The sequence below is a fragment of the Lynx canadensis genome, chromosome A1 (assembly GCF_007474595.2).
Source record: "Lynx canadensis isolate LIC74 chromosome A1, mLynCan4.pri.v2, whole genome shotgun sequence".
NCBI lineage: Eukaryota > Metazoa > Chordata > Mammalia > Carnivora > Felidae > Lynx > Lynx canadensis.
In genome coordinates this window covers 8,788,826-8,813,414 of record NC_044303.2, presented here as the reverse complement: position 1 = coordinate 8,813,414, position 24,589 = coordinate 8,788,826, and the positions used below count along the sequence as shown (strand labels likewise).

General features: G+C 49.5%; 1 protein-coding gene across 3 annotated transcripts in view; it reads left to right on the top strand.

Annotated features, from left to right (window-relative positions):
• Positions 1-24,589, top strand: part of SLC7A1 (solute carrier family 7 member 1) — an 81,566-nt gene that overhangs the window by 51,234 nt on the left and 5,743 nt on the right. For all 3 annotated transcript variants that reach the window (XM_030308571.1, XM_030308586.1, XM_030308579.1), the window contains 10 exons: positions 3,297-3,680; positions 7,394-7,552; positions 9,610-9,784; positions 16,046-16,167; positions 16,852-17,074; positions 17,847-17,986; positions 20,558-20,660; positions 22,380-22,597; positions 22,874-23,040; positions 23,666-23,774. In XM_030308571.1, coding sequence (XP_030164431.1) covers positions 3,311-3,680; positions 7,394-7,552; positions 9,610-9,784; positions 16,046-16,167; positions 16,852-17,074; positions 17,847-17,986; positions 20,558-20,660; positions 22,380-22,597; positions 22,874-23,040; positions 23,666-23,774 — 1,786 coding nt within the window. In that variant the 5' untranslated portion in view covers positions 3,297-3,310. The remainder of the gene's footprint in view (positions 1-3,296; positions 3,681-7,393; positions 7,553-9,609; positions 9,785-16,045; positions 16,168-16,851; positions 17,075-17,846; positions 17,987-20,557; positions 20,661-22,379; positions 22,598-22,873; positions 23,041-23,665; positions 23,775-24,589) is intronic.

Here is a 24,589-nt window from a genome sequence, read left to right as displayed (position 1 = left end):
CCTATTTAAAAGAAAAGAACTGCGTCTGTCTGGTCACGTTTTGTACTCTCAACAGAGTTCTCTTTCCACATTATGTTTGAAAACCAATGTCTGTGTCTAAATTTCTGTGTGCAGTAACCTGCCCCCTTTGTTTTGAAGACGGTGCTGAGCTCCCAGCATTAGGAAGTGAGTTCTTGGAGCGGGTGTTTGGCTGGCGGGCGCGGGCCCCCCGGTGCTGGCGACGCACAGGCACACAGGGCCCCGGGCGCAGCTCCGCACGTCTTGGTGGGTCTCTTCGGCCTGAGGTGATCCCTGGGCTCTCGTTCGCCTTCCGTCCTAAGGAGGTGCAGAGTGTGCTCCTGGCTTGTGTCTGGGCTCCAGCAGCCTTTCCTTCTGCTCCAGACAACAAGCTTCGGAGAACGGAGTGTAAATTACGGAGACAGATGTGTCTGTCCTTCAGGGGAAGGCAGGCTCGTCATAGCCCTCTGGGCCCCCGGGTTGCTTTGCGAGGCCGAGGAAACAGGATGCTGTTTAAGTACACTGTCTTTGCCTCGCACCGGCTGTTATTGTTTGGGGGAGAGAATCTACTTATTATTAACCAGACTACATCTAGGAGAGGGTGGGGAGCAGGGAGGCGCTCTCTACATGTCAGTTGCATTTACCGATCAGCTTGAAAACCACGCAAGTGCACAACAGTCCAGGACCTTTCACACTCCGCTTCCCTTTGAGATGCCTGTCTACTTCACATACTCCCCGCCCTGCCAAAAATGATGGCGAGAAGTTATTTTACAGGCATTCTGCACAGCCCCAAGCGCTGCTTTTTCTGCCAGCGGTGGTGTTGAAATGGTGCATCTTTAGCTCATTTTCCGAGCAGTTGTTTCCTAAAAGCTTTGTTGTGATTTACAAACCGAGTTGAGTAAATCCAGCTAAATCCTGTAAGGAGGAAAAGAAAAGGTGGGTCGGGAGGAATCACGCCCTGGGCTCTCTCAGCAGAGCTGGGGCCTTCTCCAGGACCTGAGGTCACTGAGGGCCTCATCTTGACTGTCTGGGAAACCTGTCTTGCCCGGGTATCGCTCGCTGCCGTCCTGAGGCACCTCGGAAGCAGCATGTGGCCTGAAACAGACTGGTGAGCCACTGGTCTCTGTGTCTGCTCTTCCCTTGTTCGCAGCCCCTGCCCTTTTCAGCTCCTGTCACACCCTGGTGTCCGGGGTCTTCCTGCCCCACTGTGGCTCCACAAATAATGTCGTCTTTCCTCATTTCCTCCCCACATCCTCCCCACCTCACTGCACAGTGATGTCATTTCCTTCCCACCTGGAATGCTGGAGCCCTAGATGAGCACTTGGGCCACTGTGCCTTCCCAGCGCCATGACCCTGTTTGACCCTTGGCTCTCTGAGTCATTTTTCTTCATCTTTAGAACAAGGGGATCAGAACACGTGACTGTTACTCCTCATCCTACCTGAAAACTTCCTGAGTCCTGAGATCAACATTTTTTTTTTTTTTTACTCTTGGTCGGTCAGATGAAGTATGGAGAGGCCCACCCCTGTTCCTGTGTGACGACACAGAGGGTCCTGGCTGGGGCCGGGAGGGTGCCAGACCAAACTGCGTCCGGAGGCTGAGTGGGTGAGCAGGTCAGGTCTTCTAGGTGGTTAGGTGTGGACTTTGCTAGGTCTGCCGTTTTCTGTTTAGGTTATTTTGTTTTCCGGTGACTTAATTGTAGCAAGGTTGGGTCAGTAAACGCCAATTGATAATAAAGATGAAAAAGCAGTGATGTTTTTTTTGTACCTCAGTAGCTGAAAGTCATGATGATAGCTTCTCTCTGCACATGGTGTTTTTTAAAAATAAACTCTTCAGTTTAGAACAGTTTTAGATTTATAGAAAAATTGTGAGTATAGAAAAAAGAGTTCCCATATACTCCACACCTCTGTTTGTTTCCTCTGTTGTTAGCACCTTACCTTCATGTGGATGATCGGTTATAACTAATGACCCAATATTGATACGTGTACTTTATTTAGATTTCCTTAGTTTTCCCCTTACCCTTTTTCTACTTCAGGATCCCACATTACATTTAGTTGTCATGTCTCCCTTAGGGCTCCTCTTGGCTGTGACAGTTTCTTGACCTTCCCTTGTTCTTAAGGACCTGACAGTTACGAGGAACACTGGTCAGGTGTTTTATAGAACGTATCTGTCATCCTTCTGATATTATTCTCATGATTAGACTGGGGTGATGGGTTTGGGGAGAAAGATCAGAGAGATCAAGTGCCCTTCCTGTCACATCACCTAATCAAATGTTTATCATTGTTGACCATGGCCCCCTGGCCGAGGTAGTGTTGGTTAGGTTTCTCCACTCTTTTCTGCCCTTTCCAGACTGCCTTCTATGGAGGGAAGTCATGTGGGCAATCCCCTTAAGTCTGGGGGGTTACGTTCCATGTGTTTGAGGGTGGACGCTAATCTCCTGGCCAAGTGCCTGCTGGCCCTCTTCGCCCCCTTGGGATGAGCTGCCCAGGCAGAATTGGCCTGTGTGTTATAGGAGAGGGATTGGAATGCTGGCCTGGGATGCTGTCCATGATGTGCACTCATCCTGGGGCCCCACACTGGGCTTGTTCTGGGTGAAAGAGGTTGGGGGACATAAGCCATTGGTGAACACGTGCCCTCTCTTGATTTGTGCTCAGAAGCTTATCATGTAGCACATTTGGCTAATATTTTGGCCCAGAAGAAAAGGGCTTCTTGGAGTGGTAACAGTTACAAAAAAAACCCTAACTTGTAACAATTCAACAATTTTTTCTGCTCTGTACCTAACTCTGTGTTAACTTAAAAGTGGAAGCAGCTTGGTTCTTGCCCTCGGGATCTCAGAAAGGTCTGAAAAGGCATCGTCATTGCTATTCAAGGCCCCTGGGTTTGGATTGGTTTGCCTTCCGTAGCATTCCACTTGGAATAATATCTTCTTTTCCATGGTGCATTGTGTGATTAGTGAGGAAAAGAACAATGCCATTAATTTGTGTTTCTCATACCGTGTAATTTCTGTCCATAGAAGGCTCTCAATCGAGAACTGAAGTAAATGTGGAAGCTCAGAGACCTCAAAGTCCAGGCAGCTGGGTAGACTGGCCTCCGGGGCATTTCTATCCATGCTGGGTAAGCCTGAGACTGGGCCAAGTTGCCGATGGATGTTCTGACAGCCAGCTGTGGAATTCTGAGATTTACAACATTTTAGCAGTAAATGAGAGTGAAGGACATGGTGGCCGTCTGTGTTGTGATAAGATGAGGTTAACGGGTGGAATGAAAGGCAATAACGAGCGCTTCCATTCTCTTTCTCCCGCAGATTTGATCAGCACGATGGGGTGCAAAGTTCTGCTCGGCATTGGCCATCAGATGCTGCGCCGGAAGGTTGTGGACTGCAGCCGGGAAGAGAGCCGGCTCTCTCGCTGCCTGAACACTTTTGACCTGGTGGCGCTCGGGGTGGGCAGCACGCTGGGTGCCGGTGTGTATGTCCTGGCCGGAGCTGTGGCCCGTGAGGACGCGGGCCCTGCCATTGTCATCTCCTTCCTGATCGCAGCGCTGGCCTCAGTGCTGGCCGGCCTCTGCTATGGAGAGTTTGGGGCTCGGGTCCCCAAGACGGGCTCGGCCTACCTCTACAGCTACGTCACCGTCGGGGAGCTCTGGGCCTTCATCACTGGTTGGAACTTAATCCTCTCCTACATCATTGGTACGTCCCAGGAGGCCTGGAGCCCGCTCCCTTACCCCTCTGCTGTTTTTACCTCCAAACGGCGGGCCATACTCTGCTTTGCTCCCCAAATGGACTGAGTCTCACTCCTCTCGAAGAGTCTAGCATCCTCCCTTGACTGTTGTTGTTGTACATGTTCCCTTTCCCTTTTATGAAAGGAGGGGGCAGCCTTTGGGTATCGCTGCTTTTTCTGGTCTGTGCCCCTGTCTTTAACTATCAGGCGCATCAGACTGTTAGTGACAATAAGCCAGACCAACCAGGAGGTCAGTCCTGTTAACACAAGAGATGTAGAATCAATGGGAAGCTGTTGTTACTGAAAAGAGCGTAGTCCCTTTTAGTATTTTTGATTACAATTACTAGCATAAACATACCACTGATAGAGAAAACTTGGGAAATACAGAAAAGCGCAATGCAGAAGGTAGACATTGCCCAGTGTAACAACCCAGAGAAATTAATTCTTATTCATTCATTCTTTCAGCAAATATTCATTGAGTCCATCCCCTGTGCCAGACATTATGCTAGATATTAGGGACCCAAGGGAGGAATAAGACAATCTCTGTTCATAAGAGTTTAGGGATCTAGCTGTTGTTAATATTTTTGTAAACAGAAATGTATTTTTTTTGTCCAGTATGTCTCTTGACTGATAAAGCAATGTATAGTAAGCATTTCTTACAATTTTAAGGATTTTTCTGCAGTATTATTCCAAATGAGTGTATATCCTTATATAGTTCTCTCTATATAGCATAATTTTTTAGATGTCTTTGTAGGGTATTTAGATTGTTTCCAGTTGTGTTATTTTTTTTTTTTTTAATTTTTTTTTTTTTTTCAATGTTTATTTATTTTTGGGACAGAGAGAGACAGAGCATGAACGGGGGAGGGGCAGAGTGAGAGGGAGACACAGAATCGGAAACAGGCTCCAGGCTCCGAGCCATCAGCCCGGAGCCTGACGCGGGGCTCGAACTCACGGACCGCGAGATCGTGACCTGGCTGAAGTCGGACGCTTAACCGACTGCGCCACCCAGGCGCCCCTCCAGTTGTGTTATTATTGTTGTAAACAGTTAATCACTTAATGTCTTCGGGCATAGACATGATTTCTTTTTCTTTTAAAATGGTCTTAAGAAGCAGAGTGTGTAGGTCAGTGGGCTGCATATTTTAAAAAAATGTTTATTTATTTTGAGAAAGAGAACACAAGGAGGCGAGGGGCAGAGAGAGATGGAGAGAGAGAATTCCAAGCAAGCTCTGTGCTACCAGGGCAGATCCCGACACAGGGCTTGAACCCAGAAACCATGAGATCATGACCTCAGCTGACTCAACTGACTGAGCCACCCAGGTGCCCCAGGCCTGTGTATGTTTCTTTGGTGTTGAGCATGTCAGCCGTTCTTTTTTTCCTTTAAGTTAATTTATTTAGTTTTGAGAGAGAGAGAGAGTGTAAGTGGGGCAGGGGCAGAGAGAGAGGGGGACAGAGGATCAGAAGAGGGCTCTGCTCAGAGAGCCCAATGTAGGGCCCGAACTCACAAACCCTAAGATCGTGACCTGAGCCAAAGGCTGGCGCTTAACCAACTGAGCCACCCATGCGCCCTTTAGGCTTATATATTTTTAAGGCCCGTGTTATCTGTGATCCTCCAGATGGCCAGGGGCCCCTTTCCTCACGTACTTGCTGACTCTGGGCACTGGCATTAGAAATAAGAAACCAACAAAGACACTAAAAATACAAAGTCTTCTCAATTTGGTAGGTGAGAAGGTGTTTCTCTTTATGTTGTTTGTATTTTGAATACAACCAGAGTTGAACATATCAACTTAAAAGAGACAAGCGCCTGAATATAAGAATAACCAAAGGATATGAATGGCCAGTTCCTAAAAGTAGAAATATAAATAGCCACTAAACATTCCACTTATATTTCAGCAAGCTTTCTGTAATATCATCAAAACACAGGAGGATGTGGTGAGTGGGTCCTGGCTCGCTCCTGTGCCCCCCGCACTGGGAATGTTGCCGGGGGCCGTGTGCTGCCCTCTGGGTGCTCGCCTCGGCCCCCACTGCCACTTGCCCAGGCCAGCTGGCAGAGGGCTCCCACCAGGCTCTCTGAGCAGCACCTTCCCTTTCTTTTCAGTGACTGTGGTGCCTAACGACAGCCACAATAGCTCACGCTTCTAAGTTCAAAAATAAAATTCCTAATAATGTGGGTTTTTTTTTTCTTCAGTACAACAGCAAAACTTACAACCGCAAATGCTCGTACAAGCTCAAGTCTCTGTATGGGAACATAGCTGTCTGAAATGGGCTGTTATGCTCCCAGAGGATTTACCTGGTCCTAAAGCAAAACAACAGGCATGAGTTGTGCACGGCTTCCACACTGACAAATGAAAGATTATTTGCCAGAGTGCTGTTTGCTTGTAGGGGACTGACTCATGCATGCGTCCTTGTGGGTGATTCTCAGCTTCAGCTTTTAGGGAAGGGCAGTTTTTCCTAGCAAGTGTGTGTGTGTGTGTGTGTGTGTGTGTGTGTTTCTCTTTTGTTTTTTAGCCATGTTTCAGAGATAGGGAGTGGGGTAGGCCAGGAAGGAAGGCTGGGCCGCCCCTCACCCTGCATAGCAGGCTTCAGAGTCTGATCAGCAGAGAGCTGGCCTCTGTCGGGGAGGTGGTGGGCAGACCAGTTTTCTTCTCTGGGGCTGTGGCCTTGATGGACAGAAGTCATAAGAGGCTGGACGCTGAGGATGAAGAAACATGGTTAAAGTTTTGAGTTGATGGAAAAATACTCGGCAAGATAGCAAATAACAACATCGCATCTCTGTAGTTCCCTTTGGCCAAATCCTCTGGATGATACAGACCACAGTCACCAACAAGGCCCCCTTTGGGCCCCTACGTGAGTACTGGAATTTTAGTGACATTCCCTGGAAAAGCAGTGACTTTACTCAGGTTGATAGGAGGAGAGCGCAGTCAACAGTCGTCAGCATTTGTGGGGCCGCATCTGATTGTGTTCTTCATGGCGGGGGCGTGGAGCTGGCGTTGTCTGTGGTCAGACACCTGGGGACCCGTGGCCCCCGAGTCAGGCGGTGCGAGTCCAGTCTGGGCACACAAGTGGCAGAGGCGGGTTGACGCCCGCTCCGGGGTGAGCCGGTGACTTTGTCGCTGAGCGTGAGGGTCAGCCTGGGTGGGTCTCGTCGGCCCCCTCCTGCGGGGAGAACAGCGTTCACCTGTGGACGGGGACCATCAGCTCTGTTGTCCCAGGGTCTTGGAAAAGGAGCTTCCTGAGCCAGGTGTCCCCGGCTGCCGACCGCACCCCGTGAGTGGATCTCACAATCGATGCTATGGTTTGCCACCAGTATTTCTTTCAGTAACAAAATAAAGTACGTAGAGTTGAATACATACCATCAGAGCATGTCTCAGGCGATAAGGGTCATAACGCTGTTTTGTAAAACGTTTGTTAGTTGTAGATTTGGGACACAGTATACATGCTCACATTGGGTTGTGATGGGAAGTTGTGTTTCTTTCCAGGCCCGTGAAACCTGCCCTTTCTTCTCACTTCACTGCAGACACTAATCGAGTCTCATTTCCGAGCTAGCACAGACCGGGGTCCGGCTGCCACCGCCAAGTTCCAGCGCGTCATCCGTGACCCCCGCACGGAGGTGGAGCTGAGCTCGATGACAAATACTGTTAATTGTTCTTCTTCAGTTTCCTCTGGTACCTGTGTTTCATGGCAGGTACTTCAAGCGTGGCGAGGGCCTGGAGTGCGACGTTCGACGAGCTGATTGGCAAACCCATCGGGGAGTTCTCACGGATGCACATGGCTCTGAATGCCCCCGGAGTGCTGGCCGAAAACCCAGACATATTCGCTGTGATCATAATTCTTATCTTAACAGGTAAAGCTCCACAGTCACACACATGTCAGGTTGCAGTGAGGGGCCTGAGGGGTAAGACAGGCTCCCATTAGGTCTGTTTCTTCCCTTTCTCTTTCTCCTTTTCCCTCATTTTCTGTTTTTTCTTTCTATAACGAATACAGACATCTTTTTTGTCTTAATGGCTTCTGGTACACACAAGGTACTTTAATAGCTGTCAAGGCCACATGTCATTTAATTAAAGGGGAGTCTCGGGTGTTTGTGTAGTGGTTTGTGGAGTAGGATTTTGTGAGGGCCGCAAGCTTTTTGTACAAGTGACCCAGAAGTGCAAATTCCCTTGATTCGGTGGATGAGCATTTGGAAAGGAAAGTGGCATTCTTCAGCCCGGAAGATGTAGGGGGTGAGGTCGGTCTGGAGCACCACCGTGTGCCTTGGGTGTTGGAGAAGTCTTAGATGGTTTTACACCTAACAGCTGTCAAAACGCCCTTTAAATAGGTAAGTCTCCTGACAGAATTGTGGGTCCAGAATTTTAAAATTCCAAATATTGCTTGAACGCAGCGGATGGCAGCTTGTTCTTAGTGATGTTTGTCTGTGTCTCAGCCTTGAGGATGGGAGTTTTGTTCTATGTGGCATTTACGGTGTAAGCATTAGACTAAATGCAGATAAATTCCCCTCTGAGGTTAGAAAATCTTGGATGGGTTTTATTATTTTTTTTATTCATTTTTTCTTAATGTTTATTTATTTTTGAGACAGACAGAGACAGAGCATGAACGGGGCAGGGTCAGAGAGAGGGAGACACAGAATCTGAAACAGGCTCCAGGTTCTGAGCGGTCAGCACAGAGCCCGACGCGGGGCTCGAACTCACAGACCGCGAGATCACGACCTGAGCCGAAGTCGGCCGCTTAACCGACCGAGCCACCCGGGCGCCCCTTGGGTGGGTTTTAAAAACAACATGCCTTATTTTACGCACCATGTAATTGAAATCATCCTGCACAGGCCAGTCTCAGCAGTATTCTGGTCCAGCTGGCAGAAACACGTATCAGAAATCAAGTTCGCACTAGTGAGATTTTCATAAACATGAGAGGGAGGGACGCCAAAGAGAAAACAGGGCAGAACACGATGAGGTATTCGCTGTGATTAATTGCTCACTTCCCTCCTATTGCCTTCACTTCAGAATTCAATCTATTGTGAAATGCATTTTATATTTTAAGTGTAAAAGGTGTACATGGCAGGGCAACAGTCTCAAGTCCTAAGTGGTGGTCACCTGTCACCTGGACGCCTTTCCAGGCTTTTCTTAGCTAGCCAGGAGTTTAACCACAGAAGTCCCCAAATGGCACGTTCACCCCAAGGTGATCCTGTGGCCTATAAGCCTCAGAGACAGTGTTGTCATATGGTTCCTGTGTATTGTTATCACTTACCTTTTTTTTTTTTTGATGTGCGTTTATGAGCTATAATTAGTCTAGCTTAGACATTGTTTTACATGCACTGAGTCTGATGATGAACCACATGATCCGTGGTTCCCTAATCATCAAGAGTTGTCATTGCTAACATTCCGAAGTGAGTCTGAATAATTTTCTCATCTGAAGAACTCCCTTCATTCTACCAAGAAACTGAGCAAAGTGTCTCCTCCTTGGAGAAAAAAAAATTCCTGCCCCACTGAGGGGAGTCCCAGGAAAGTACATTAGTGAGGGGGAGAGGGTGCCAGGAGAGGCCTTCGCTTCTTCCCTGGGTGGGGGGCTTGCTCTCCAGGGTGGTTGGCCGTGGTGCTCCCCATCTCTGCAGTCCTTTGGTGCCCCCTGGGTGACATCCTCAACTCCAGAGGGGAGTTGACCTGGAAGGCCAACTTCGACAGCTTTATGAACCACCCATGGACTTTGGTTATTTTGATACCTACCTCTAGAAAGATTACTGACTCAGCCCCGTTCCCAGAGGCTCACAGAAATCTTGGGAGGTTTGGTGCCACTTGGATTCTTCTTAGAAGTCACCTTCTCGTCCGATCCCTGTTCCTGTCCCAGGAAGGACTTGCCTGGCCCAAAGTTAACACCCTCAGGCAAAATGTTCTTATTTGTGCGGTTTTTCAGGACTTTTAACTCTCGGTGTGAAGGAGTCAGCCATGGTCAACAAAATATTCACTTGTATCAACGTTCTGGTCTTGGGCTTCATAATGGTGTCAGGATTCGTGAAAGGATCGATTAAAAACTGGCAGCTCACGGAGGAAGATTTCAAGAACACATCCCATCATCTCTGCCTGAACAAGTGAGTTGTTCGTCTTCCACTCAGCATGTGACAACTGATTCGTACTTAACAATACACACATGCATTGGGGGCATGTAATCGGCTAGAACAGTATATGCCTTTTCAGCAAATATAATTTGAATTTGAATTAATTTTTTTTTGCAGTAAAATAGCTGAGAATGTTTTATTTGTTTGACATTTGTGTTAGGTTTCATTTCTCTGAACTCGACAGAACATTGTATGATGAGGCTATTCAGGAAAACAAATTTCATTCTAATTCTAAAATTACACATAGTTGGGGATCTTTGTCAGACTCCGTAAGTTATCTGTTTTTCCTCACGTTCTGTTTCATGACCAACCTCTAAGTTTTACATTCAGAGAAGATTTTCTCTGCAAAACCATGGTGATGGCACTTGACCCTGAAATGTCTTCCTATTAATAATGCAGAGGGAAGAAATATGTGAAACTTTTATCACAGGCTTTTATCAGAGGTTTTCAGAATGACTAAAGTGTTGAAATGTGATTATAATGGTCTCTTTCTCCCACCCTCGACTTGGGGTACACCAGCCCTGAAAGCCAGTGGCCCCATCTCCCTTATAGTCTCTGACTCAAGATGCCCGGGATGGGAGGCAGGTGACAGGCCTGCTCTCAGACCTGTGCTCTGTCAGGGCCCTCAGTGAAGCCTCGTCAGCAAGCTCAGATTACCTAGGAAAGAAAAGCCAGCCAATTAGAATGTTCTCTTTTTGATCTTTTTTTGTCAGATTTTTCAGGTAAATCTTAGGGTTCTAGGATGGACAAGGGGGGGAGTGAGGTTTTGTCTGAGATTCTACTTTAATTATGACCAAAGGTTAAACTGCTCTGATAAGGAGACCCTCTTGAAATGCAGTGGCTTTATTTTTTTTTTTTTTTTTTAATTTTTTTTTTTTTTTCAACGTTTATTTATTTTTGGGACAGAGAGAGAGAGAGAGCATGAACGGGGGAGGGGCAGAGAGAGAGGGAGACACAGAATCGGAAACAGGCTCCAGGCTCCGAGCCATCAGCCCAGAGCCCGACGCGGGGCTCGAACTCACATACCGCGAGATCGTGACCTGGCTGAAGTCGGATGCTTAACCGACTGCGCCACCCAGGCGCCCCTTTTTTTATTTTTTAAAAAAAAATTTTTTTTTTCAATGTTTATTTATTTTTGGGACAGAGAGAGACAGAGCATGAACGGGGGAGGGGCAGAGAGAGAGGGAGACACAGAATCGGAAACAGGCTCCGGGCTCCGAGCCATCAGCCCGGAGCCTGACGCGGGGCTCGAACTCACGGACTGCGAGGTCGTGACCTGGCTGAAGTCGGACGCTTAACCGACTGCGCCACCCAGGCACCCCTAAATGCAGTGGCTTTAAAAGGATGTCTCAGATCCTGACATGAGCACACCATGTTGACTGGCCATCCTGTCTGCACACAGGCTTTCGGGAACCCTGGTCGTCGACCTGATTGTTCCGTCATGCCCTAGGATGTTGTCCTCTTCTGCATGGTCAGACCTGGGCTGTGGGCACAGGCAAGCTCCAGCTGTCCCAGAGGAGGAAGGGGGTGAAAGAGAGCATGCCCAGGGCTCTCAAGGGCAGATCCAGAAGATACGTGTCCCCTCTGCCAACATTCCACTGGTGGGAATCCAGTAGGTGGCCACGTCTAGCTGCAAGGGAGGCAGAGAAATGAGGTCCCATGCTGGGGGTCCGAGTGGTCATGGGGAACTTGGTCTCCGGTTAGGGCCGGGTCATATCTTCCAGTGGTCCGGTCACTGGACAGGCATTGATGCGTGACTAGTTCACTACAGGAAACTATTGAATTGAATGCATGAAATACTATGTGGTTAATGGTTCAAATCGATTACAGAGATATGAGGATTTTTAATTGTTTTTTAAGTGCGCTCTCTGCCCAGTGTGGGGCTTGAACTCATGACCCCAAGATCCAGAGTCACATGCTGTACTGACTCAGCCAGCCGGGCACCCCTGAGAAATGAGGATTTCTAATGTAGCATTCCTGAGCCGCATTTATGCCACATTTATTGGTGCTCATTAACTCAGCCTGGAGTGAAGCCAGTTCCAAATACGCTTGGAAGTAACAGTAGATTTCTGAGACGTGGGGGACTATCTTTCTGGTTGCTATTTACAGATCAGGAATTAAATATAGATGGCAGGTCCTATTTCCTGGTTGTCGATCGAGATGTAATTTTATTGTGTTTACCAAGAGATGGTTTGCGCCAGCTGATGGTATTTATTAGCATTGGTTGTCCTCACACACTTTGTGTCCTGGTGGTGATGAACTGTGCTGGCCCCAGCCTCGGGAACACTGCCTCTGCAGTAGAGTGCTGCGGGTCTCGGGTGTAGCTTGCCCTTTCATTTTATTAAAACCTCTAAACTGCTTGCTTCCCCCCCACCGCCCCCCAGCCGTAGATTTGTACTTCTGACCATGGCCATGTAGCCTTGCATGAAATTGCTTGTCTCTCTGAAACAATAGGGCTTTTCCCGACCAAACCACTAAGCATGGCGGAGCTTCAGCCTGCGTGGCTTTGGTGGCAGTTCTGACCACATCGGGTTGTGATTTTATGATGCTCTCTCCGTGACTGGCTGTAAAGGCCCCCCGTGAACCTGGAGTCTGTCTCTTGGTCTGAAATAGGAATGTCATCAGTCTGGCTGGTTCCCTCCTGCCTTCGCCACGTGCTCCCTCTGGCTTTCTTCTCCAGAGTCCGGTAGATGGATAACAGATGTAGGAAGTGTAAAGATACAGCACTGCATAGAAACCTACTGAGACGGTTTGGTTGGATAGTCTGTCTTCAGTTGGGATGAAAACCCCAAAATAACATTGGCTTCCGCAAGATAAAGGCGTAGTTCTCTTAAGTGAACATCTGCAGGCAGTCCAGCATATTGCTTTGGTGGTTCTTCCATCTGATGGCTTTGTCCACGCCCACATTCCCAAGATCACCCCAGGGTCCAAGATGGCTCCCACCAGCAGGAAGAAAATGGGAAAAGTAGAAGAGCAGCCTCCCTCTCCACCTCACTTGCCTGATGTTTCTCAGGACTTGCGTACACCAGGCCTGCTTACATCAAGTGGCTACACCTTGTAGCAGGAGAATCTGAGAAGCATGTTGTCTTTGTTCCTGGTGTTCCCATGTCTAGCTAGAATAATTCAGTTTTAGGACCGTGGAGAAGAAGGGGGTGTGGCTTCTGGGGACAACCAGCAGTTTCTGTCAGGGTTGGTGGGTGGAAGCGACAGCGGTTGAGTCTTGGTGAAGGATGTTTTCCACTGATGTCGTGCGAAAAGGCCACACAGGGGGAGGACCCCCCCCTTACCACCACGGAGGCTCCCTCTCAAGTCCTCACCCCAGGCTCAGGGATGTTTCTTCCTTCCTTCCTCTGCCAGTTATTTGCTAACGTCTGGGTAACCGGTTGAGTGGGATGCACAGGAGCCGGTCACCCCGGCTGCAGGGGAGGGGACACCGATCTGAGATCTGGCTTCAGCCTGCTCTGTCGCCAGGCGACGTTCGCCACGTGGTGGCACGATCCTGCCTCCCCATTTCTTCGTGTGTAAGTTGCCAGATGCCGAGCGGGCACGACCACCGCCTGCAGATCACGGGTTAATTATTGATCTGTATAAAGAGCCTTTGCAAAACGTTTTGGTTCGAGGCAAAGTAGAATGGGCTCTGCGGTGGTTTCCCAGCGATACGCTGCCACCGAGAGCGGGATCCCCACACTGTTCTTAAACGTTGAACTTAATTTTTTGAGTAGATAATGTTTCACGTGGTTTGTATGTCGTGATGTTATAAAAAGGTTTACACGGAGAAATTCTGTCCCATTCCTTCATCTACCTCACTGTCCCCCCGCCATAGGTGATCATTTTTACTATTTTTTGTGTAAGCTTCTAGCTTTTATTGGTATAAATACAAGCAATTGTAAGTATACATTTACATCTATTTTGTAACTCATATACGTAATTTATATGTATATTCCCCTCTCTTTTCACATAAAGGGAGGTACATTCTGCACCTCGCGTGCTTCCCTTGCTAGCATATCCCGCAGGGCTTTTCGTACGCGAGGACCTTGTCCTTTGTTGTCGATACGTGGTGTCCGAGCACCCGTGTGGCCAGTGAGTCGAGAAGGGCCCCGGCTGGAGGGGACACACAGTCGGTGGCAACCTGGTTACTCTTGCTGGTGGCCCTGGGAGTTTATGCAGGGACAGACTTTCTGTGTCGCTCCCCTTCCATCGGAGTCCTGCCCCGCTGCGGTCCTGAGGAGGGAGGATGCCGTTCTTGTGCTCTGCTAGGCATCCCCAGCTCTGCGCTCGGTGGTCACCGCTTCACCTGTTCGCGTGACAAAGGCACGTTCTGGCCCTAGCCCTCTTCTGCGAGGCCTCTTTCCAGGGTTTGATGTTTGTAATGTCCTGCACTTTCCTCTTCCCTTCAAATGGAATTCTTAAAACCTTTGTGGGTGCCTCTGCCTTACGGTTGTTAAAGCAAACCCGTCAGTCCTGGCGCTCATTTGTTCTTATTCGGGGCTGTTCCATAGCCCTTGATGTTAGAGGGCTCTGCGGAGGCGGGTAGGCATCTGGAGGCCTTCCACGCCTGTCTGTCTGTCCTGACAGTTACAGGGAAGCTGGGTCTTGACGAAGACCTGAGGTTCTAGCCATGTTCGGAAGTCGAAAGAGTCTTCCAGGAGCCCCCCAGAAGCCCTCTCGATGGTGAGTGCCCCTCGTTTATCTTCTCATCCCTCTCTCCTGAGGGATTTGGCTGTCAGTGGTTTTGTTCTGGGCTTTGCCCTAAAATTTTTTATAATAGGCGTCAGCCCACCAAGGCATTCTGTGTTCTTTGTGATGTGCGGATGCAGTGGGTGCGTCCTGTGGCTTGCTGACTGACTTGTCCTGGGCTGCCGTTCTTGTACTTCGGTCGTGGGTTTATTTTAGTCCTAGCTTAAACTGACAACTTCCCTTTGAGTCTGGCAGCAACAATTTTTCCTGCGTCTATCGCTTGTGTGTTTCTTGGGGTTTCCCTCACGTTGCTACTTACTGAACGGTGGTAGGTGCCAGATTGAGGACTGGCTTCACGCTCTGACCTCCAGTGGCTCGGTGGCAGGTTCTGTTACCAGGAACCCCCTAGGAATCCGTACCAGGCTCAGTCTTTATTAGGAAACATTGGGTCCAAAGTGGCTGTCTGTTTTATTAGTTGATAAATCCCTCTGAAAGCAAATTTGGCCAACAGTTTGCTAACCCAACTGGAACATCTGTAGGACTGGAATATTCTATATGGCTCCTCCTCTTATGTTTGGAAGTCACGTGGTCTGGGGCAGCTTGCTCTGCAGAGCTGGACAGTTGTCCTCTGGCACTCTGTATTAGGTGACCATGTGGCAGAAAGCCTGCAGCCTGGCAGCCAGCTAAACGTACGGCTGACGAAGGGGGCTGGGACTTCTGCTGACTTTCAGGCGGTGGCAGCGGACCGGGGCGTATGAGGCTTAGAATCACTTGGTGACAGGCAGGGCCTGGAGGAGCCATCCAGAATGATTTGCGTGATGGCCAGCCCCCGGCTCCGTGCGGCTGTTCTGGGCCTGGACACACTATTTAGAGACTCACGTTTCACTTCCTTGGAACTATTTTCTGAATCTTAAAGGACTTACAACATGTGTTGGACTGAGTATTTGTTACCTTGGCAGATATGTCCCGAGCCCCGCCCATGTGCCCGAGCCATGTAGGCGCTGGTCCGCACCCACGTAGGCATCCCTGCTTACCACGTGCGTGTGGGGGCTTAGGAGGCGCTTTCGTCGACTAATAACACAGTTCATTTTTTTTTTTTTTTAACCTCAGTATCTCTGCTGCTTTTGAGACCTGAGTTACTGGTAAATATGGGAAACTTTACACATTTGGTTCCTGGGGTGGGGGGCCCTGCACCCAGTTGGCAGCTCTGTGTTCTAAAGTATATGTTGTTCGTTTGAGTGTCCTGGGGGAGAGGCCTCACGTACTGGTTTCTTCCCACTTTCCCGTTGGGCACCCCCATCTCGTAGTCCCTACCCCCTCCCCGAAGCTGACATTTAGAAGGTGCTTCTGGAAAGGGCTTAGCGACTGCGCCTGTGGCTGGGCCTCACAAAGCAGAGGCCCGTGGCCCACCGGGTGACCGGTGGGGTGACAGCTGTCTCGGGAATCATTCACTAAGGGTCTGGAGCGCCCCTGCCCAGCGGCGGGTGGGGTGACCGGAATGGCTTCTCTTCAGGACCGTGAAGTGGGTGTTCATGGTCTTTGGCTCTTTTCTTCCAGTGACACGAAAGTAGGGAAACCTGGTGATGGTGGATTCATGCCCTTCGGATTCTCTGGCGTCCTGTCCGGGGCAGCAACCTGCTTCTACGCCTTCGTGGGCTTTGACTGCATTGCCACCACAGGTACGCCGCCCGCCTGCCCGCCGTCCGGAGCCCGGGCGGAGGGTCCTCCTTTCTCGTCAGATGGGCTGGACTGACTTTACCCACGGGTTGCTGTTTTCCTTCCTGCGGGCATGTGCCGGCTGCAGCTCCTTCGCACATGAGTAACGTGTAGATTTGTAGCTTCCTGCTAATCTTCCCCCCCCACCTTATCACTTCCCCAAGCGGCAGCGCCTGACAGGAAAGTCTGCATCATGAACGTGACTAACCGTTCAGCCGTCAGAATGGGATCATGACAGCCGTAGCTGCAGCCGGATTTCATATCTGTGCATCATCCGGGAGGAATGAGGCCATTGAAAATATTGTTCTTCTCGTGATTGAATAGGCTGGGCTCTATCAGGCCTCCTGAATTTTCTCTGCCAAAGAAAACAAGTCTTTTCCTTGGCTGAACCACGGAGTAAAGGCCTAGAACGTCATCCCTGGGCGTCTGGGTCTTCTGGTCTGTGTTGGGAGAGCGCCTGCCCCCCCCCCCCCGTGGGTCCCAGAAGCCCGAAAGACCGTGTTTCCCACTGGGCCGAGCACTGCGGGGTAGTCGTTCGTGGGGGGCACGGGCTCTCTGGACACTGAAAGTCTTCAGGCGCCTTCTGGGTTCGTGGGGATGCCCCTCGCTGGCTCGCCCTCCTGGGCCTGACTCCTTGCTGCTTCCAGGTGAAGAAGTCAAGAACCCTCAGAAGGCCATCCCCGTGGGGATTGTCGCTTCCCTCCTGATTTGCTTTATTGCTTACTTCGGGGTGTCTGCCGCCCTCACACTCATGATGCCGTACTTCTGCCTGGACAAGGACAGCCCCCTGCCCGATGCCTTCAAGCACGTGGGCTGGGAAGGTGCCAAGTATGCGGTGGCTGTCGGCTCCCTCTGTGCCCTCTCTACCAGGTGAGGCCTCTGAAGCTCTTGGGAAGGTAAGCTGTAGCGGGCCGTGTGAGGCCCGACGCACGGGGGGTGCTGTTCACGTCACTCTTTTCCCTTGAAGTCGAACCAGCACCCCAACCCTGATGATGTGGTTTCTCCCCTTGTTGTTATCAACCAAACCACGAACTGTTATTGATCTTTCATTCTGGAGAGTCGGGGGCCCACTTTCTAACATCATCTGCTCAGCAAGGCTGGCTTTCTGTCCCCAGCTCTGGCCCCTGGACCAGGCCACCTCTTTGAACACCGTAATTTGGCCATAGAGGAAGAGGCTCCCTTGAGAAAGGGAATTGCCTTTTAATAAGAAACATTTTGCCCCTGGAATTCCTATTAGCCTGTATATATAGGGAATATTTGGTAAACATTGATTAACCACAGAGAGATCCTCGTGAACGCAGCAGTCCTTTTATTTTCTGTTTGAGCTAGAGTTATCGTGGGAATGAATACAGAATTTCCCTTTCATAAAAATTATGACTAGACCCTACCCTCGTTTATGTTAGACATTTGCCATTCACTGACTCACAGCCACCGTAAGTGCTTTTTCCAGGGTTGATATATTGAAATTTGTCTTGTAGCCGTGGACTTCACCTAGTTTGGAGGGTGGCAGCTCTTGGCGAGAAGTTCAGGGCTCCCTCTCGGTGGTGTGCGTCATGGCAAACCACATAGTGGTCACGTTATGGTGCCTTTTTTCCCGATGAGTTGGTGTCACAGGTGCGCTTTGCCTCTTCCTCCCGTCTAGTCTTTTAGGTTCCATGTTCCCCATGCCTCGAGTTATCTATGCCATGGCTGAAGATGGACTGCTGTTTAAATTTTTGGCCAAAATCAACGATAGGACCAAAACACCAATAATCGCCACGTTGACCTCAGGTGCCATTGCTGGTAAGAATTCCACATGCCAGTATTTTAACTGTTGAGTCCTCAGGGAAATATCTTGAGTTGCACTGGTCTGTGAGAAGTTGGAACTGGCCCTTTTCATGTTTGGTTTTCACCGTTGGAACCTGGATTACTGCCAGATAACTGCCCTTTTGACTTAAGGGGGAGGCCGGTTGTACAGAGGATGTGATGGAATTCTCAAAAAGTTGAATTATTTTATTATTATTGTCCTCTGATTGGGCAGGGCGTGGAACACGTACTGTTTCTTCAGAGCTGTTCACGTTGCCCCTTTTCTGAATGTCCCTGAGTAGACTTGGGTGGGGTGACATCTTCGTGCATGGTATAAGCCAGGTGACTTTCTTAGTCCTGGAAATTCATTGTCCGGGTATCTTCGCCTGGGAATTCTCGGGGAAATGAGAATCCCTTAGTATCAGTGTCTTATGAAGTGTGCTGCTATTTTCCAGGAGATATTGAGGGTGTTGCTGGGGTCAATTGCTGTATGAGTTTATAAATATTGCAGCCTCAGAGGCTCAGAGGAGGTTATCAGGTTATCTTCTCAAATATCAGGTTCCTCACCAAGAGGACAGTTTTGAAGCTGAAATCAGTGCCCACAGAACCTTTGGAGTGATGTGATATTCCAGGGGCTCCTGATAAAGAAAAGGGGAGCCTCGAAGGAAACTTACGTGCATATACGCTATGCTGTTGGTTTTCTGTATTTTCTCCTTTAATAACGGCCCCTCCTAGCCCCATGGGGCAGGCACTATCCCATTGCACAGAGATGCGAAGTGAGGAGGTACACCCACACCCAGTAGATCTGGCTCTTGGTTCCTGGTTTGTCTTTCTGCCAAAGTGGCTGGCTCCTTCCAGGGTGTGAGTGGCGCAGTGGGTCTTTTTGGTATAGCAGGACCCGTTCCGTCTGTACCGCGGGGACTTGCCATATAGCCATCGGTAAGACATTTGACCACCTTACATGAACGAATTGTTGTTAGTAGTATTTATGCCCTTAGCAAAGTGTGCTTAGTCGTGTGGATTAATGTTATATAATGAAAGAAAGCCGGTGTTTCATTATTTAATACATTTGTTGTGTCATTGTACAATCTTGACGGTGACCTCAGTGGTTAGGTTAAGGGACACCGTATGTCAGGATGTGACCAATATATTTAAGAGATTAAGGAATTGGAAATAGCAAATGTTTTTTCAGTATTTACATGCAATTTGATTATATTGAAGACTGGCCTTTAATTTCCTTCCTGTGCTGATCAAGGGAGATCAAATTATAATCTTTAAAGTGACTGGAAAGCACATGCGTTCACCAAACCAGGGATTTGCTCCTTCTTTTCATTTGGCGGGGGTGGGAAATAAGTGTTTGGTTTTCGAAAACCACCCCACATGGGAAAAGTATGGCTTGAGTTTCTGTGTGAGTGGGAACGTTGGCATCTGTGGCATGCACGGTCGGGTACTATTCTCATTGTCCATGAGGCCCAGCATTGCTCTTTGATCCTGTTACTTAGCCCCAATTCAAATTTGTTGTAGTCGGAGTGATCTATAGGGGCTTGAGAAGTATTTGGAAAAGTCATGGCTTTGTGTTTATGTTTTAACTTGCATTGTTTGCATGTGATATTTGAAAATATCCCAAAGTAGATCTATCCAAGTTATTTTTTAAATGGGAAACTTTACATGTATACCCACATAAATAGAGATATATATACTCTCATAAAAATTACAAAAGATTTTCAAATAAGCATGCATGTTGTATTTTTTTTTTTAAGTGGGGGTCATGGTAAAGCTAATGCTATTGTTTGTGGAAGTAACACTGCTTTCCATGCTCATCTGTCTGGGTTAGGAGCCCCTGTGAGTCCTCCCAGAGCATTGGACTTGACTTCACCCACCTGCTCATTACTGTTGCCTGCTGATGCCTAAGTCTTAGATGATACACTCAGGGAGGCCAGAGACTATCTGGTCTGCCCTGTTTGTTGGTGTACATCTAGTGTTCATCAACTGGCATACCCTCAATGAGTGCTGGGTGGATGGATGATGGATAAGTGGTTGGATGGCTGGATAGATGGATAGATGATGGGGGATGGATGGATGGATGGATGGATGGATGGTGTGTAGATAGATGGATAGATATACCTGACTGTGAGTCTGCTTGGTATAGAGAAAGACACACCGGACTCAGAGCCACAAGCACCTAGCTGAGATCCTGACTTTTCCACTTTCTGGCTGTGTGACCTTAGATAAGTCTCCCAATGTGTTTGACTTCAGTTTCTCCATCTGTAGAGTAGGGATAGCTTGCAAAGTTGCCGTAAGGATCAATAAAGGTCATGTTGATCAAAGTACTCTCTATATAAATGTTAATTATTATTACCGTCTGCTGAGGACTGTGTGTGTGATTTAATTCTGAGCTTTTCTTCCTTTTAAGCAATATCACCATGTCTTTGCATGGAAAGGGCTGGGGTGAGAAAGCAAGTAAAAGCAACATCCCCTGTGTGGCCTGGATCACGGATGGGTGGTGGTTCTGGCTGTAAGTGTGTGTAGAGGGCCATCCATGGATCCTGATGTTTGTCTCCTCCCCAGCTGTGATGGCCTTTCTCTTTGACCTGAAGGACTTGGTGGACCTCATGTCAATTGGCACTCTCCTGGCTTACTCTTTGGTGGCTGCCTGTGTGTTGGTCTTACGGTACGTATGGCTCTTCTGGGTTCCATGGTAGAAAGGTGCCCCCTGTTAGCCTTTTAAAAGATCAATTTAATGGTTTATACAGTGTAAATTTTAGGTTGTTGATAGCTCCTTTGGGAACTCTCCTGGAGAGGGTGGGATTTGGTGGCTGAGAGCCTAGTTACAGAGAACGTCGTTGAAAAGGAAGAGTCAGGGGACCCGCCTCTCACTACTATGTGCCCTCATTTTTCTGGTGAGATATTGGGAGGATAGAGACAGGTTCTCCGCCCAACTGTTGGGCCTGGATCCAGGGAACAGAGTTTTTGAAGGCTTAGGGTAATGGTTTCGGTTCGGTCCAGGTTCTTAGTTCGGAGGGCACTGGCACGGGGGACTGGTCTTGGTGGGAATTGGAGGGAATTGGAGGAATCCAAGTTCTGTGAAACTGAGCTCAGTGTGGTGCTTCTCCAGCAGCATTGCACTACCACGGAGGAGTGAGCTGCTGTGTAGGGTGTGGAGCGGCCAAGGTTGATGATGTTCAATAAGACTTTCCAGGTTCTGGCTGCTTTAGCCTTGTGTGGTCCAGACCAGCCCCAAGCAGCTCTGGGCCTGGGCTTGGTGTCCCCTTCCCAGCTGCTGCAGTGCCCTGCTCCCAGAGCACCACCCCCCCCCCCCCCCCCCCCGGGCTCCAATGTTCCTTGCTCTGGAAGGACAGGGCTCTACTTCCTCACTACCAGGAGTGGCTCAAGGGAGCACTTAGCATGGGAATATGGAGTCATGGAGACTCTCAGTGGTGGTCACCTGGAATACTTGCAAGATCATTCCATTTCTAACGTGTTTAGCGTCCAGTGTATGTCAGGCCTCAGTTGAGCCTCAGTAGCGGCTGTGTAGAATCAGCTAAAACTAGTTTGCTAGTTTTCTGACCACTTATTCCTTCCTAAGGGCTCAACACTGGCGTCTTTTCCAAGGTCCCCTCACATTCTTAATTGACTGGTGTTAACATAAGTGAATCAGTGAAAAACTGGTTAAGTATCTTTATGTTCACTCTTACATTATATGCAAAATAATTCCGCAAGCACTCTTGTTTTTCACAGCTGGTAGAAACGATTTGAGCTCTGTTGTTTTGGGTGGAAGATAAGGAGCCTCATTTAATATGAATGCTTTACTTGCAGGAAGCTTGTGTCTTGGAAATCAGGCCACAGGCTCAGTCCTTTAGCCAGCTGTATAAAGTTATTTATTCTAAGGCATTTGGAGTTTTAAAATAAATTGATCCAATTAGGTCTCACAAACAGAATTTCTCAAATCCGTCAGCGTGCAGACACGTTTCTCTGGCTCTCTAGACCAAGTAGGATCCTAATGTTACTGCGTTCTATTTCCGTTTGTATTTTTAGTCCCCTTCAGCCATGGTTCTGTTGGAAGTGGCCTAATATCTTAAGCATCCAAGGGCCGGTGCCACTTCTCAGAGCAAGAGAAGCCATGTCAGGACATTCCTCTGGGCTGGTTCACGGGGGAGGTCAAATTGTCTCAAATCCGAGACGCCAAGGAGGGTGTTGCCCAGAAGCAGGAACAGAAGGCGGGGACTCAGCTCCCCTCCTCTGGATCTGCTTTGTCAGAGAATGCATCATCCTGACCATCTTCTTCCCATTTTATGCTTTGTGTCCTGGGCAACTTAGGACTTGAGTTAGTGTGTGTCCTCCTGCCCTTTTAAAGCACATTTTGGCGGTCGTGCACCGCGTTTCTTCACAGGTATCAGCCAGAGCAGCCTAACATGGTATACCAGATGGCCAGAACCACCGATGAACTAGACCACGTGGACCAGAATGAACTGGTGAGCACCAGTGATTCCCAGACAGGCTTTTTACCAGAAGCAGAAAGGTTTTCTTTGAAAACCATACTTTCACCCAGAAATATGGAGCCTTCCAAATTCTCCGGGCTAATTGTGAACATTTCAACCAGCCTCATAGGTAAGAGCCTGCCCTTCCCTGTAAGGTGTTCGGGGTCTTGCTCGTTGGCATTGTATGGTTTCTTGTCGCTGGTGGTGGAGGCAAGTGCAGGAGAGGATAGGCCTGTGTCTTGCTGCTGGACCGCGATGGTGGCCGATGGCTGCAGAAGTACGGCCTCCCTCTCCGTAGGTTTTGGGGAAAACTGAGGATATCTGTGGGGTTTTGAAACAAGATTGAATTGTGCCTCTCTCTCTCTCTCTCTCTCTCTCTCTCTCTCTCTCTCTCTCCCCTCCTTAGCAATTCTAATCCTCACCTTCTGCATTGTGGCTGTGCTTGGAAAGGAGGCGCTGACAAAAGGGGACTTGTGGGCAATCTTTATGCTCACCATATCTGCCCTTCTCTGCTCAGTGGTGACAGTCATCATCTGGAGGCAGCCTGAGAGCAAGACCAAGCTCTCCTTTAAGGTGAGCAGCTCTAAGGGGCCCCTAGGGAGCCTCCTGGCAGGTTCCCACACATGTGCCACGGACCGTGGGCTCTGCCAGGCTCAGGTATCTGCGGAGGGGGGGCTTGCCGGCCAGCCTCCGAAAACATGAGACGCAGACAGTACCTGCTGAGGGGGGCCGGTCCTGAAGGAAGGCACCCTTCCCTGCCCTGCCTCTCGGGTGTCACAGCACACCTCTCTGCGGGGGCTTTTCATCCATGGATCCAGCAGGATCGCATGGCATCACCAAGCCTTGGAGGTGACACAAATAATAAAGCAGTCCACTGTTGGAGATAAGTGGAAGTCCCTCTTCTAGCCCTTTCTTTAGCAGGAGAATAGGAAGGGGGGGGGGGAATCAGAATAGAGCTCACTTCAGCACTTAGTAGCTTAGAACCAGACTCCCACCCGTGCTGCCCGTGTGTGGGCACATCTGTGTGTGTGCATGTGGGCTGGGCTACGCTCACTCCCTCCTCCCCATGTAAATCGCAGTCTGTCCGAATCTCGGGGACGCTATCGTTTCCTAGGTAGTTTCGCTAAAGGACTCAAAAGGTGTCGTCCCCACGCGCTCCTCTCCCTGCAGACTTGACACTCACCTGGTATCTTTGCAGGTGCCTTTCTTGCCCGTACTTCCCGTCCTGAGTATCTTTGTGAACGTCTATCTCATGATGCAGCTGGACCAGGGCACGTGGGTCCGGTTCGCAGTGTGGATGCTAATAGGTACGTGAGATCTTGGATTGCACTGTGACGGTGTCTCTCAGAGCCCCCCCCCCCCCCCCCGCCCCCACACCAGTCCCCAGAGCCGGTGCTGTGCTGCTCAGTCCTCTTTCCTGCAACTTGGCTGGGTGCCTCTTGTCATTGAGCCTCCTTCCCTTCAGATTTCAAAAGGTAGTGAAAACACATCGTCCGCGGTTTTCTCTCAAAAAGGACCTCCTAGTAGATTGTGGGTCCTCCCCTCCCCTTCAGATGCTTTTCATTTTAATAGCTCTTGCCTGAACTAGTTATGTCATTGGGCACAAGTGGAAGGTAACAAGAGCGAGGCTGTGAGTCTGCTGTTGACAAAGCACCGATTCACCTCCTCTGACACGAGAAGGCCTGGACCGTGCCTCCCCCGGCCCGGCCAGTAGCTGCCCACTGGCCCACGTGGGCTGTGCGTGTTGGTGGGGTCTGCGGGAGGCTTGGGGGTGACCGTGTGGTTGCTGGCCCTGCTGGGGGCTGACCGTGGCCCTCCCCCTCCCTGAGCGTCTGACACCAGGGACTACGGAAAATGGACTCAGACTCCGTCCTCGGCACTGATACCTGGGGAGCGGGCCTTGTCTCGCCCCTCGGCGTCCCCGGCAAGAGCAGGGACTCTAGGCCTGTGTTTTCTGCCAAAGCCCTCGGCCCTGTGTCACCACACTTAGGGGCAGACAGCTGCCGACTCACGGTCGTGCTCTGCAGGCCCCACGTTGTCTGCACGGTGTAGCCTGAGCTGGTTCCACAGATGCCCCCACAGAGCCTTCCTGGGAGAGAGCCGGCTCAGGGGGAGCTGCTCA